General features: G+C 44.7%; 1 protein-coding gene across 1 annotated transcript in view; it reads left to right on the plus strand.

The window, feature by feature from the left end:
- DNAH9 (dynein axonemal heavy chain 9) overlaps positions 1–15,676 on the plus strand; it is a 374,175-nt gene that overhangs the window by 38,906 nt on the left and 319,593 nt on the right. Inside the window, exons 10-14 of the mRNA XM_005582917.5 lie at positions 2,441–2,555; positions 6,957–7,025; positions 9,520–9,646; positions 13,164–13,419; positions 14,553–14,794. Coding sequence (XP_005582974.3) covers positions 2,441–2,555; positions 6,957–7,025; positions 9,520–9,646; positions 13,164–13,419; positions 14,553–14,794 — 809 coding nt within the window. The remainder of the gene's footprint in view (positions 1–2,440; positions 2,556–6,956; positions 7,026–9,519; positions 9,647–13,163; positions 13,420–14,552; positions 14,795–15,676) is intronic.

The raw sequence follows: 15,676 nt of genomic DNA on the forward strand, positions 1-15,676 counted from the left end.
AAGATGCATTGTGGATGGGAGATTCGAGGGCAGGCTTAACAAGACAAGATGCACTGTGGCTGGGAGGTTCAAGGGCAGGTTTATGTAAAAGGTAGTCTTGAGCTGAGCCCTAGAAGTTGGGAGATCAACAGTAAAGGAGAGGAGGCAAAGGCCTTCGGAGAAGACATGAGAGGATACAGAAGGTGATCAGCTGGGCCTGCCTATAGCCAAACAAGGTGTGTGGAAGAAACCCCGTCAGCCACGGCATTTGGGGTCAGCTTGGGAAGTGCTCAGAGTGCTGGGTTAAGGAACTTGGAATCATGATCGAGGGTATGAGAAATTATCAAAGGCTTTTAAGTAGCTGAGCAACAGGATCACTCTGCTTGCTAGTAGGTTTCATGGTGAGATCATCAAGAATCGCCTCCACTTGGAAGTCATTCCAAGAAAATCCACTGACCAAGCTTTATGTGGGATCATCCCCATGACTTCTTATGGTCAGATACAGAGTTTGAAAACTCAAATGTCTTCAGAAGCTATAGTGGTAACAAATGACCACAACCTTAGTACCTTAAAACACCACCACCCATCTTTCAGCTAACAATTCTTTTTTTTTTTTTAGATGGAGTCTGGCTCTATTGCCCAGGCTGGAGTGCAGTGGCACGCACGATCTCAGCTCATTGCAACGTCCACCTCCCCAGTTCAAGCAATTCTCCTGCCACAGCCTCCAGAGTAGCTGGGATTACAGGCACCTGCCACCACACCCAGCTAATTTTTTGTATTTTTAGTAGAGTCAGGGTTTCACCATGTTGGTCAGGCTGGTCTCGAGCTCCCAACCTCATGATCTGCCTGCTTCAGCCTCCCAAAATGCTGGGATTACAGGCGTGAGCCACCACGCCCGGCCGTCAGCTCACACTTCTGTAGGTCAGGAGTCCAGCATGGTGCATCTGGGTTCTCTACTCAGAGAGTATCCCAAAGCTGAAATCAAGGTGTCGGCCAGGCTGAGTTTGTATCTGGAGGCTCTGGAGGAAAAATCCACTGCCATCCTCCTTGCTGTTGGTAGAATCCAGTCCCTCATGACTATAGGAGTGAGGTCTCCATTTCCCGTTGGCTGTCAGTCAAGGGCCACTCTTAGCAACTAGAAGCCATCTGCATTCATTACCATATAGCCACCTCCATCTTCAAGCCAGCAACAGGACGTTAAATCCTCTCATGTATCAAATCTCTGCCTTCCTCTCCTGCCACCAGCCAGATAAACCATTCTGCATTTAAGGCCTCACCTGATTAGGTCAGGCCCAGCCAGGGTCCTCTTCCTCCTAGCATATGACATAGCATGACCACAGGAGTGACGTCTCATCATAGCCACAGTTTCAACCCATGCTTAAAGGCTAGAGGATTATGCGAGGGTGAGGGTCATTGGGGGTCATCTTAGAGTTTTGCCTATCATGGAGGACAAGCCGGAAATGAAAATCATGGATCTGGATTGAGCATGGTGACACCAGGGAAGGGTGGTACGCGTGGTGAAATAAAGGAAGTGGCCACTTCTCTAGTGGCTAGTTAGAAATGCCAGTGGATTCTTGCTAATCTTGTCATTTTCCCCAAGAAGCTGGGAAGTGAGATTCTTTAAAAAGTGAAACCTCACATTTGTTAAATCTTGACAACTAACTATAAGCAGACAAACCCAATGCCTGGGCTAACATAAGCATATCTAATCTGTGTTGACTCGAGTCCAGGGCTTCATAATCCATATGGCCTGCCTCATTCATCATCTTACGGAATTCTCGCAGGAAACCTGGAAGTTAAGCAGGGAAGATATTATTCCCATTTTATGGATGTGAAAATTGAGACCCAGAGTGATTGAGTTGTCTGTTTAAGAGAGTGTTTTAACCCTGACTTTCCAATTAGAGTCATCTTGAGAGCTTTTAAAAAACACTCAGTGGTGGCCGGGTGCAGCGGCTCACGCCTGTAATCCCAGCACTTTTGGGGGTCGAGGCGGGTGGATCACCTGACATCAGGAGTTGGAGACCAGCCTGATCAATATGGTGAAACCCCATCTCGACTACAAATACAAAAATTAGCCAGGTGTGGTGGTGGGCACCTATAATCCCAGCGACTTGGGAGGCTGAGACAGGAGAATCACCTGAACCTGGGAGACAGAGGTTGCAGTGAGCCAAGATTGCACCACTGCACTCCAGCCTGGGCAACAAGAGTGAGACTCCTTGAAACACTCATGGCTGGGCCCCTCCCAGAGCAATGATATCAGAATAGCTTAGGCAGAGGATCCAGGTCCCCTGTGGCTGAGAGTGTTCATCTCAGGGTCATTCTTCCTGTTTATGTGCTCCCAGGGTGACTTTAGTCTGGAGATAATGAGGCAAAAGTGGAGGACCTGGCTGGAGGCGTTTGCCGGGTGGAGAGGGCTGAGGTGCTCTAGACTCATTTCGGTCTGTCTGTGCCATGTCCCCAGGGTTCTCACCGGTGCACAAGAACATGCCCACCGTGGCCGGCGGCCTCCGCTGGGCACAGGAGCTGAGGCAGCGCATCCAGGGTCCTTTTAGCAACTTTGGACGCATCACACACCCGTGAGTATTGTGTTCCTAAAAGACAGGTTTGTCTTGGGCTGCTGTTCCTGCTCTGGAATCCGAGTGTTGTAGAAATGCAACCCGCTTAACGAAGGCGAGAAAATCACCTTCCTTTCTTTCCCTTTCCAGCAAGGGATTAGACAGCTATTGGCCAAGCAGTCATGATATTGATGCATTTGGACTTACGGGCAGGGCCCTTGGTGTGAAGTGAGGTGTAACTGGCTGACTTCTTTTGCTCCAGGGGATTCATTTCTGGAGCCAGGGATTTTAAGCTCTGTGGAGTTCTTCCACACGTCTCCCTTTGATACCATGTCTCCTTGCTGCTGAGACCACTGGAAAATAATGAAGTATGAGGTCTCTGTCCATATTGGGACAACTCTGGGAAACCTGTTAAAGATGCAGGTTCCAGGGCCTCACCTGTCACTGGCTGAATCTGAATCTGGCATGGGCTGGGAATCTGCCCCTTCAGCAAGCTCCTCCTCTGATTCTGATGGTGACCAGGTTTGGAAACCATCAGCTTGCTTCATAGCTGAGGTTAGAAGCTGAGATAGAAGCATCTCAGCTGCTAATTGTGATATTGTGTTTAAGACGCTGCCTGAGGAAAGGCAGTCTTTCTCTGATCCCTCTTTCTAGAAGACTTAATCTTGCTGAGAGCACACAGGTTTTGGAAAACACAACAGAAGGAAAGGAATCAAACTCTGGCCGTTGGACTCACAGGCATTTTGGAGTTAGGAAGAGCCTTAGAGACCCTCTGGTCTGGCCCAAGTGGGAAGACTCAACACTGGCAGAGGCCAGACGAAAGGATGGCCAGGGTGGGGTCTGCAGGGGGCCACCAACACCCCACTCCAGCATTGCCAAGCAGAAAAGCAGACCCAATGTGAGCAATCTCCTGACTGGTGGAGATAAGCTGGAAACTGGATTTTAGAGTTGGACATCCAATTTTCCAATGACCAAGGATTCCATTTTTTTCTCAAAATGCGCAGATCTAACAAAGCATGCTTGTGAGGCCGGTCTGCCCTGCAGGTGACCCATCTGCAACATCTGCTTGGGTCTGGGTGAGATCTTTGTTTTCAGATGAAGAAATGGAGGAAATGAAGAGAGAAGTGAGGTGACTTGCCCAAGGTCCTAGAGACAGCCAAAGAAAAAACTGGAAGAAATGCCTGGTTCTCCAGGCTCCTAATCCAGAACGCTTCCTGGGGACCCCCAGCCCTGGAAGTTTGGTGGGGAGTAGCTCTGAGCCCTCATGCATCTCAATCAAGCAGCAGAAGACAGAAGGGAGAAGATAGGTGAATGGGGTGGGGAGGGATGCCAGGGCTGCCCCTAGAACGTGGACTGCCGCAGCTGTCACAGGTCCGGTTCCCAGGAAGGAGACCTATGATGTGTGCAGGAATTTATAGAGAGCCTTTCAGGAATCGCACCCATGAGGGAGGGGGAACAGACTGGGCAGAGAGAAGTTGAGCTGCTGAGCTGTAAGAAAGTCGCAATGGGTGTCTCAGCCGGTCCTCCACGGAGCTTGGGCCCTTCAGAGCTGTTCTGCCTCTGTACCCCCACATCAGCTGGTTGGATGTGGGCTTTCCAGGGGAGGGGCATGACCTGTGGGCCAGGCAGCTCTCTTTGGCCAAGCCTGTTCCAAAATAGGGAGGCAGTGGTGTTTCCGCGGCAGCCAACACTCCTGGCTGGAGGGGACAGGGCGAGGCAGGGGTTGAAGCAGGGAGGTTTGGAGGGGTACGAGGGCTTGGTCCCAAGAGGGAATCTGGAAGGTACACGACAGAGACCTCTATAATTCCCGTGAAAACTCCCACTTGTTTTAAAAATGAATTCAAATGTTTATCACGGGCCAGGTGCAGTGGCTCACCTGGAATCCCAGCACTTTGGGAGGCCGAGGCGGGTGGATCACCTGAGGTCAGGAGTTTTCGACCATCCTGGCCAACATGGTGAAACCCCATCTCTACTAAAAATACAAAAATTAGCTAGGCATGGTGACAGATGCCTGTAATCCCAGCTACTCGGGAGGCTGAGGCAGGATAATCGCTTGAATCCCGGAGGCAGAGGTTGCAGTGAGCCGAGATTGCACCATTGCACACTGGCCTCAGAAACAAGAGCGAAACTCCGTCTCAAAAAAAAAAGAGTGTATTCTGCTCTATAGTAGGTATTGGTTGGTTATTGAAAATGTTTTAGATTCCTCACCATGAAGTGACATGGAAACTGTAGGAATTTCACTGTTCTTATTCCTGTGACTTCCCACTCGGCCACACACCCATGGGAGAAGCCTCACTCTGCTCTGGCCTCATTCTTTTCTAGATACAAAACTGAGACCTGGGGTTGGGGCCTGTGGGGCTTGTGGAAATCACACGGCTTGGGAGGAGAAAGCGCCCATTCGGGCTGAAGCACATTCCACCTCTCCTTGCTGCCTGGCAGATGCATCTGTCCTTTCATCACGGAAGTGAACTGAGTAATTGAGAGGGGAAAAATGCCAGCAAATTCATTGCTTTCTCTGCAGGCACTAGGGCTTCTGTGGAAAGCTCGAGGGATCTGGTGAAGAAATCCTATGTTGGGCTGGGAGCAGTGGCTCACGCCTGTAATCCCAGCACTTTGGGAGGCCGAGGCGGGCAGATCACGAGGTCAGGAGATCCAGACCGTCCTGGCTAACACGGTGAAACCCCGTCTCTACTAAAAATACACAAAAATTAGCCAGGCGTGGTGGGGGATGCCTGTAGTCCCAGCTATTCAGGAGGCTGAGGCAGCAGAATGGTGTGAACCCGGGAGGCGAAGCTTGCAGTGAGCCGAGATTGCGCCACTGCACTCCAGCCTGGGCAACAGAGCGAGACCCTGTCTCAAAAAAAAAAAGAAAGAAATCATATGTTGGTTTAAAGAGCAAATGGATTAGTAAGCTGCCTCTTTGCCAGCAGGACAAACAGAAACAAACCTCCGCATAGTTAGTGTGAAGGTTTTGAAGAATTAAAGATACTTCACCAATTTTTTCCAGGAGCTGGACTTTCATTAGTGTTGCAGCAAGTGTCAAAACCAGTGGGTAACGGTACCTCAAGCCACACTCTCTTCTGTGGTCCTTAGCATTCCTGCAGAAGCCGCCGTGTGTGTGTGTGTGTGTGTGTGTGTGTGTGTGTGTGTGTGTGTGTGTGTCTGTGTGCACTTTGTTTACGCATGTTATATGTACATGCATGTGCACTGTCACGTATGTGCATTACATGTGCACATATTTCAGGGGTAAGAACTGGGAGGGACACTCATGTAAAAACGCGAAGAAGTGGTAGTGTTTCAGATCAGGTGTTCCAGATGATTTCAGAAAAGGAGAAACATATATATTTAAATATATAAAAATCATTTTAATATACATGTACCTACATAGATATTTACCTGGCATATAGTGTTATAGACAATCATGTATCACTTACACAATGGGGTTATATTCTGAGAAATATATCCTTAGGCAATTTCATCATTATGTGAATATCATAGAGTGTATTTTCACAAACCTATGTCTATGGTCTAGCGTATTGCTCCTAGGGTACAAATGAGCTATGGTCTAGCGTATCCTAGGAACAATACGTGCTATGATCAATATGCTGTATGGTCTAATGTATCACTCCCAGGCTACAAACCTGTGCAGCATGTGACTGTCCTGAGTATTACAGACAATTGTAGCACTATGGTAAGTGTTCGTGTATCTAAACATATCTGAACATAGAAAAAGTACAGCAAAAAATAAAGTATAAAAGACAAAAAATGGTACACTTGTGTAGGACACTTACCATGAATGGAGCTCGCAGGACTGGAAGTTGCTGTAAATGAGTGAATGCGAAGGCCTAGGACATTATTGTACACTCTTATACGATTGGCGGCACAGTAGGTTTGTTTACACCAGCATCACCACCGGCATGGGAGTAATGCCTCGCACCATGTCAATAGGCAATAGGAATTTTTCAGCATCACTAAAGTCTTACGGGACTGCTGTCATACACACATATATATGTTGACCAAAATGTCATTATGTGGTGCATGACTGTATATAACATTGATGGTCTTAAATACAGACAATTATGGCACCTAGGATTTTTTCATATCTCAATTTCCCTTTTATTCAGGTTTTTGAAGGACCTCACATACCTGATGCGTGACTGGCCCAGCTAGGTGAGGGTGCTGGCGGAGCTGCGGGCAGGAAACTCTAACACTTGCAGAGCTGCCGGCATTTCAGGAAGTGCAGATGCCCTCTAGTGGCCAGAGTAAGATGTTCGGGAAGAAGAAGGGCTCTTTCAGGGCTGTTTGCAAACCAGCCAAGGAGCTATTCACGCGTGCTCTTCTTTGGAGACTGCAGTTTGTTCCTCGAATAATTATTTTAACTTCTTCTAATTCTGTGTCACTTTTTCTCTTTTGTACGAGTAGTTGCATGGAATCTGCAGAAGGAAAGCGAATGAAACAAAAATATGAAGATACGCTCTCACTGCTAGAAAAGTAAGCAACTTCTGGGATTGTGTGGGTCTGCAAATTGCACAACCTGCCACGCTCCACCTCTGCAGCTCTGAGTTTATGCAGATTCCTCAGTGGCTCTGAAGTATCGCTCTATGTTTTATGTTATAACCGCAATATTTGTGAGTACAGTATTTCCGGGTTGCACACACATAGGTCTCTGGGGAATTCAGCTCTATTCTGGAAATAAATACTTTTCCAGTGCAGTTTTGCTGGGCGTGTGAACTAGAGCTAGGAGTAGGGTGCTACTCACGGAACTCCAAGATGGGAGTCACGGAAAACTGCAACAGCTGCTTACTCAGCAGAAGCAACAGTGCATGCTGCACAGAGAGACAATACGTTTTAAAAAGTACTTCCTGCATCGTTTTATGGAGAAAGCGTAAGAGTGAAAATTTTATATGACTTCAAAGTTGTTCCCGCTTTAAAGCTGAATAAGTCTTTCGGGGGCTCAGGGTCTAGAAACAGCCACTGTTTTGCCTTCTCCTTCTGCCATTTGTTCTTTCTCCCGGTTCAGGAGGGAAGAATGGTGGCCCTTGCGATTATCATGTGACTATACTTAGCATTGTTCCAGACAGATTAATTAACAGCACCTCTACCTGCCAAGTAACACACATTCCACCCCTTTTACCTCCAAAATAACTTCAAGTCCATCCACTCCTCTGTCTCCACCAGCAGCATCTTCACAATAGACTAGAACTTCTCCAGGCCAAACTGCTGCAGTGGCTTCCTAACAGTCATTGCTGCCTCCAGATCTGTCCCCCGAGTACCCACATTGTTACCAAATCCAATAATGTCACCACAGCCACCACCAGCTGGGAGGCCTTGCAGTGGTTCTCACAGCCTCCTTAACATGACATGAAGAGTCTTCCCTAAGGTGGTCCTTGCCTCCTCACCACCACCTCCAGCCTCTGCCATGCTCTGTAATCCTTGTTTCAAGCATACAGTTTCAAGGGTGCTGTTTCTCACCTCTACCGTTTGGCCATGCCAGGAATGCTCACTCTTCCTTTGCCACCCAACCTCTGGCTATCCTGAGACTCAGGCAAGCGTCCGTTCATCACTTCTCCTATGAAACTTTCCCTGACATTCTCCTTATCATCCCCAGCTCTCCGCCGCTGCCATTAGGTGTCTGATTTCCTGTACATTTCTTTCTTTCTTTCTCTCTCTCTCTTTCTTTCCCCTTCCTTCCTTTCCCTTCCTTCCTTCCTTCTTTCTTTTCCTTCCTCTTTCTCCCTCTCTCTCTCTTTCTTTCTTTCTTTCTTTCTTTCTTTCTTTCTTTCTTTCTTTCTTTCTTTCTTTCTTTCTTTCTTTCTTTCTTTCTTTTCTTTCGAGTTTCACTCTTGTTGCCCAGGCTGGAGTGCAATGGCATGATCTCTGCTCACTACAACCTGCCTCCCAAGTTCAAGTGATTCTCCTGCCTCAGCATCCCAAGTAGCTGAGATGGGGTTTCTCCATGTTGGTCAGGCTGGTCTTGAACTCCTGACCTCAGGTGATCCACCTGCCTCGGCCTCCCAAAGTGCTGGGATTACAGCTGTACATTTGTTTAGGATTGCACTTGCTACACTGTGTCAGGGTGATCTGCTCGCCTGCAATCCCCACCATTAACTGCCTTCACTGTCAGGTACTCATCCATCATTTTTATCCCCCAAGCCCAGCACATGGTAGGTGTTGTCAGTGTGTAATTACTAAATGATGAACGTCCATGAGCTACATAAAGATTAGTGTGAGAGCAAATCTTCCCCAGTAACTTCTTCCAACATTTACTGAGACTAATCACAACTTCCTTATCCCCCCAAAAGATCTCATGGGGTCTTTCTTCTCCTTTGTGATTTAAGCAATGCTACCTTTAGAAATCTGTGGTTATGGCCGGGCATGGTGGCTCAAGCGTGTAATCCCAGCACTTTGGAAGGCCGAGGCAGGCAGATCACCTGAGGTCGGGAGTTCGAGACCAGCCTGAACAACATGGAGAAACCCCGTTTCTATTAAAAATACAAAATTAGCCGGATGTGATGGCGCACGCCTGTAATGCCAGCTACTCAGGGGGCTGAGGCAGGAGAATCGCTTGAACCTGGGAGGGGGAGGTTGCAGTGAGCCGAGATCACACCGTTGCACTCCAGCCTGGGTGGCAAGAGTGAAACTCTGTCTTGAAAAGAAAGAAAGAGAAAGAGAGAGGAAGGGAGGAAGGGAGGGAGAGAGGGAAGGAGGGAGGAAGGGAGAGAGGGAGAGAGAAAGAAAGAAAGGAAGAGAGAGAGAGAGAGAGAAAAAGAAAGAAAGAGAGAAAGAAAAAAAAGAAAGAAAGAAGAAAGGAAAGAAAGGAAGAAAGAAAGAAAGAAATTTGTGGTTACTCGCAGAAGCTGACCCAGTCTGGCTGGGTCAATGACTAGTAGTATCTTCAATTCATGTTAAACACAGATTATGACCAGGCGCTGGGGAGCTGGGGGGAGGGGGCTTACGAGGTGGCTGTTGTCCCTGACCCTCGCAGGTATGAGACAAGACTTTATGAGGACTGGTGCCGGACAGTATCGGAGAAGGCACAGTACAATCTTTCCCAACCACTTCTGAAACGTGACCCAGAGACGAAGGAGATCACTGTCAACTTTAACCCACAGGTTAGTCGGCTGACAGTAGCTCTCTTTTGGATGCCTGAAGAATTTCTCTGAATTCTGCTGATTTTGAAGGCATAAAGACTTTTTCTTTTGAGACGGAGTTTCACTCTTGTCGCCCAGGCTGGAGTGCAGTGGCATGATCTCAGCTCACTACAACCCCGCCTCCCGGGTTTGAGTGATTCTCCTGCCTCAGCCTCTCAGCATAAAAACTTTTTGTAAGACCATGCAAAAGATGCTCAAAATACTTTGTACTCTGGATTTCTTTTCTGGGATGAATCCTGGGGCGTAGTGTTTTATTAAGTGGCCCATGTTCACATTTTTCACTAGGGTTACTCAATATATTTGCTTTGATTTTGCACAACAGGAAACACTACAAAAGATCACCAATCATGTGGTAACAAACATAGCCCACTGGGCCTACCTTGAATATTTTCCATGCCTGAAGGCCATTGACTAGATGCTGGAGGGCCAACCAAGGGCATATAAGACTTGGCTCCTGCCCTCAAGGAACCCACAGTCTAGTTGGGGGTCACAACCTTAACATGCAAAATTGTATCTTCACTAGATGGCATATGGTAAATCCCAGAGGAGTGGCTTTGGAAAAAAGACTCTAGATTAGTGGTTCTCAACTAGTGATGATTTTGTCCTCCTGGAAACATTTTTGTTTGTCAAACTAGGTGGAATTGCCAATGGCATTTAGTGGATAGATACCAGGGACACTGCTAAACATCCTGCAATGCACAGGAAAGTGTACCACAACAGTCCAAAAGTGTCTATAGTGCTGAGGTTGAGAAACTGTTTTAGATGATCAGAAGGGTGAAGACCAGTGGGGACCGCAGCAGCCACAGAAAGTTTAATGCTGGAGAAAAATGATAACTAAAGGTTAGTTTGTATCAAAAATAATATTACTCAGGTTGAAAAAAACGGTATTGGTCACACTAAACTAAAAGCAGTCACCTACATCTGCCTTGATGGCATGTGCTCCAGAAATGCACTCTAGATTGAGCTGAAAACCAAGCTGATGGCATATTGGCATCTTTCAAGAAAATTGCAATTTAAGTGGAACATCACTTCCTCCTCTGCGATCAAAGTCAACAAGGAATATAGAAAATTCATTTCTTCACTTTGGCAAGACATGAGTCTGTTTAACTTACTGAACTCCTTGGATCAATTTCATTGGCATTCACTGTGAGCAATATTGAATATTAAATGCCTAAAGAGATGAATATCTGGATTACCAAATAGGCCCACAGTCTCCATGTTGTAATATAGTAATTAAGCCCTTGAGATAAACCCTTGGTATAAGATATATTACTATATCATAATTAAGTCCTTGGTATATAACTATACTTAGTCCTGCATTGAAGATGGACCAGCCTCTATATACTCCAAGGACAAGGACCTTATCTGCCTTAATGTGTAACACATAGGGCGCACTTTATAGATGTTTGCAGGCCATAGAAGGGAAAGGAGGGAAGCAAGAGGAAAAAGGTGGGGGAGGAATAAATATTAATACCTAAATTATAATGTGAGTTGATGGAAGACAGCTACAAGCTTAAAAAGTCAAAGAAGAACACAGTCACCCCTTGACATACAACTTCAAGCAACGTGGCCAAAGCTGGGCTATTAAGAATGAACAGTGACACACTTCTCAGTCTAGAGGGACATGATCAGAAATTTGCCTTTCTGGGGACAAGATAAGAATTGTATAGGTTAATTTTTTCAAATTTATGTGAATCATTTAAATTATTTTAAATGTCTTATTGTTGGACATTTACATTATTTTACCGTTTCATCAGTCTGTATTTCTTGGATTCTAGGAAGCCTCTTTTTACATATTTATATCTCTGAAATTGGCATGTTTGTAGTTTAATAGACTGCATGTTTTTCTTTTTTCTTTTGTTGCATATAAAATAATAGTGAATCTTACAACGGATGACATCTTAAATTGGATAAAGCATGGTATAAATAATGCTACAACAAATATCCCTAGTTTTTATTGTATGCATTCTTGATTATTTCTTCAGGATAACAGTCTAGAAATGCAAATTCTGGGCTAAAGGGCATTCACATTTTGAGACTTTTCATGTATACTATCAACTTGTTCTTTAGAAAGATGGAACTCAGTCATTTTCCTGCCAACAAGATATTGTTCATTTCTTCAAATAGTTTCCAGACTGTTCAACGAAAAAAAAAAACCTCAATGTTGTTCAATTTGTGTTTATTTAATTACTAGTAAATTTGAATTTTTATCATGTGTTCATTACTCATGTATATTTATTCTTCTTTGAATTGCTTGTTCATGTCCTTTGCCCATTTGCTAGCAGAAGTGCCCTCTCTTCCTGTGAATTTGTTAGGATACTCAGGAAATATGTGACAGATACTAAGAAATCTGATCCAAAAATTTTGCCAGTTTAAATGGCCAAATATGTTGGCCATTTTACATTGATATTTTATGCCCAAAAATTTTTATGTTTTATTTTGTGGTTTTATGTTTGGAACGACTTTCTCTACTTCCCTATTATATTAATAGCCCCAGATCTTTTCTTTTAGTTATTTTCTTTTCACTTTTTATAGTTAAATTTTTAGTATTTGTCTTGAGCTTACTTCTAAGAAAACTAGAAGACTGAGCCCATTTCCCCACAAAATGGTTAGCATTTGTCTGATTGCTGACTAGGGTCTGCCCACTCGCAATAAAGAATTGGCCCAGAGCATTGGAAGGAGAGCTAGGAGCCGGGTGTCTTTATATGAGGGGGAGATAGGGAGAACCTGGGGCCATCTGTTTCATCACCTGTACCTATGCCCGTCAGTCCTCATGGGTTCAGATAGGAACATCAATAAATAAGGAAGGATGAAGAAGAGGGTGCTTGTTGCTGCTAAATTTGGGACCCCACAGAAGTTCGGAGCAGCCTGGATGAGTTCCATTTCCTGAACCCCTAGCGTGTTAAGACACAAGGAAATGCCAGCAGAGGGTTATGGAAGTTGTGGGGTATTCCAAATGATTACATTGAATAACTAAAGTTTTATTTTGGGCACCTCCTCTCAATCCTGCCAGCGTCTCACTATGACTATTTCATTTGGAGAGAATGCCAGAAGTCTGAACTTGAGGCTTCTCATGAATGTTGGTAGCCCAGGCCAGATGATTCTCCTCCTTTAGACCACCACCACCCTTGATCAGGAACTGGCTGGGCCAGCATAAGCCCATCATTTCCGCAGCCACGTTGCCCAAAGCACAGAAGGCAGAGCCCTCCCCTGCTATCACTCTTGCCTCTGTTCTCAGGTTTTCCTCTTCTTTATGATCTACAGATTTAGGAGTCTTGTGTCTGTCGGAGACATCTTCCTTCTGCCTGATACTTGATTTTCCTTTTCTGAGACTAGATTTAAGAAACTGATAGGAGCAGAACTTAAGAAGAGACCCAGAAGATCTTTGGGCCTCCTGGGATTGTCCAGTCCTTGACCAATGCTGCAGATTATTCATTGTCACTGAACGACAGACACTTGTGTTGCTTCTTTTCTCCAGCTGCTTTCAGTGCTGAAAGAAATGAGCTATCTTGAAGCCAGAGAGATGACACATATCCCTGAGACAGCAGCAGCCATGTTCTCCTCCAGGGATTTCTATCGGCAGCTTGTGGCTAATTTGGAGTTGATGGCAAATTGGTACAATAAGGTTATGAAAACTCTGCTGGAGGTGGAATTTCCATTAGTGGAGGAAGAGCTGCAAAATATTGATCTCCGCCTCAGAGCAGCAGAGGAGACTTTGAACTGGAAAACAGAAGGTAACAGGGCACCATCTGAAGTCTGACAAAAACATGGAGATTCGAGGATCTAATAAAGTTCATAGAACCTCCAGTTATTCCCTGGCAATCTTATTTGGGTTTGAAACATAAGTCTGTCTTCTCCTTTGACACATATCCAAGCAGAGAAGGCAAAAAGAGTTGGTATTCCTTTTCTTTCTTCTCTGTGGATATAGTTGGTAAATTTAGAAAACCTTGCTGCTGTGCACATTGGGAGGCTCAGAGGTTGCATAAGATCTCCTACAGTCTCCAGCATACATTGGGTGCTCCACGAGTGAGAGTTCTTACTATATTATCTTTGTTATTTAATTTTCTTAACTAGATTGTAAACATCTTAAAGCAGTATGCATTGACTTCTCTGGTATCTCTCAATTCAATATACTTTCATTGGCTGATTAATACGTGCAGGATACTGTGTGACAAACTAGAGAGATTTGAGGTATATGGGACATGGTCTCTACCCTCAAAAAGCTCACATTTAGTGGGGACAACAGACAGATATACAACCTAAGTTATACGGAGCCATATGATGACTTTCATGAAAAGCCATCATAGAGTTAAAGTGTGACCAATCACAGGAGAGGGATTCACAGGACAGAATCACAGGAGGGAATCACAGGGGAGGGAGATTAATTCGAATTAGGGTCCTCAGAAGGGTTAAAGTTTGAAAAAAAAAAAGATTACAGTTGATTCATGAAAGTCTTAGAATGCCATATTAAACAAGTTAGAACTTTAGTTCATGTGCAAGAGGAAGACATTTTCAAAATTTAACATGATGCAAGTGCTTAAAACATGAAAAGAAAGATTAACCCAAATAAGGTCATCAAGTCTCACTGGTATTTGGATATAAAATTGTATTCCCTAGCAGCTGTGCCAACTTTTGTGTGCTTGGTAAGTAAGCATTACCCCTTTCTCTTCCTCCATAATCAGGATCATGGTAAAGGTTGTCTTTTTAATACAACTAGAAGGGAGAATATTCTGATGATAATGAAGTTACCTGTATAGAAAGTCTTACAACACTCGCAAGTATTAAATCCCTACATTTCATAGCAACTAGCCCTTTAGCTTTGCCACTGCAGGCTATTTCAATTAATTCTATTTCTTTTGAGGAGCAGGCGTTTGCGATTATGTCACTCAAATCACCAGTAGTATTCATGATCTTGAACAAAGAATTCAGAAAACTAAAGACAATGTGGAAGAGATCCAAAACATCATGAAAACATGGGTGGCTCCAATATTTAAGAGAAAAGATGGAAAAAGAGAATCCCTTCTTTCTCTGGATGATCAGCATGATCGAATGGAAAAATATTACAATCTCATCAAGGAATCTGGCCTTAAGATCCACACCCTTGTTCAGGTAATAACCCAGCCACTCAGGCGCACATACAGTAAGTTTAGGGAAAGCATCGAAAAGTGTGTTTGTGTGCAATAAGTGATTTGGAAAATGAGGACAATCAATAAATGCAGTGTCTTCTGAAGTCAAGGATAGAAGTTTAAGCTGATAGCAAAAGACTAAAGCTAATAAGGCAAATGAAAAGTTGCATTTTGGTATCCATGTGTTGAAATGATTACTATCTTCACGATGACAACACTTAATTGTCACATGACTTCGGTCTCACACCTGCCCCTAAGGGAAGAGAAGAAGATGACAAGGGCAGAATCCTAAATTATCCACTGCACTAACCACCCCCATCCCAGCTTGCCCACACAACCTAGTGTGGTCCTCCAGCATCATCCTTATAACCCAGCTCCGTAGAACCTAAAGAAATGAAAGGCTACCACAGTGTCCCTAACTGTGTGTGATAAGAGGAAAAAATGCAGAGTGCTGCACTTCAGGCAGTAAAGCTCTGCCCTGCATTAGTGGTCATGGAAACTTGATGTCCCATCATCAAAGACCAAAGCTGCTTTGTGAACAATGGGAAAGGATTATAATATGGCCACCAGCTCCAGCCCTATGCAAGTAGCCACAGGGCAGTGTCTGACAAGTTGACTTCTGTGGAAAGTCACAAGTGAATCACAGTTGTTATCTGTGGATTATCTGTGGTTTGAAGCACAATAAAAGTGTTGAGCCTTAAGCACTAATGATTGCTAGAATTAAGAGAAGATAATTACCCCAATTTTGTCTTTGAGAGAGAAAGAGTCCCTCAATTTGATGGAATTTTTAACCCCTTCTGTCCCCACATCCAGTAAATCAGTAGCTGTTGTAGAATCCAGGCATCCACTTTTCATTCATCGTTCT

This window comes from Macaca fascicularis, chromosome 16 (genome assembly GCF_037993035.2).
Source record: "Macaca fascicularis isolate 582-1 chromosome 16, T2T-MFA8v1.1".
Lineage (NCBI taxonomy): Eukaryota > Metazoa > Chordata > Mammalia > Primates > Cercopithecidae > Macaca > Macaca fascicularis.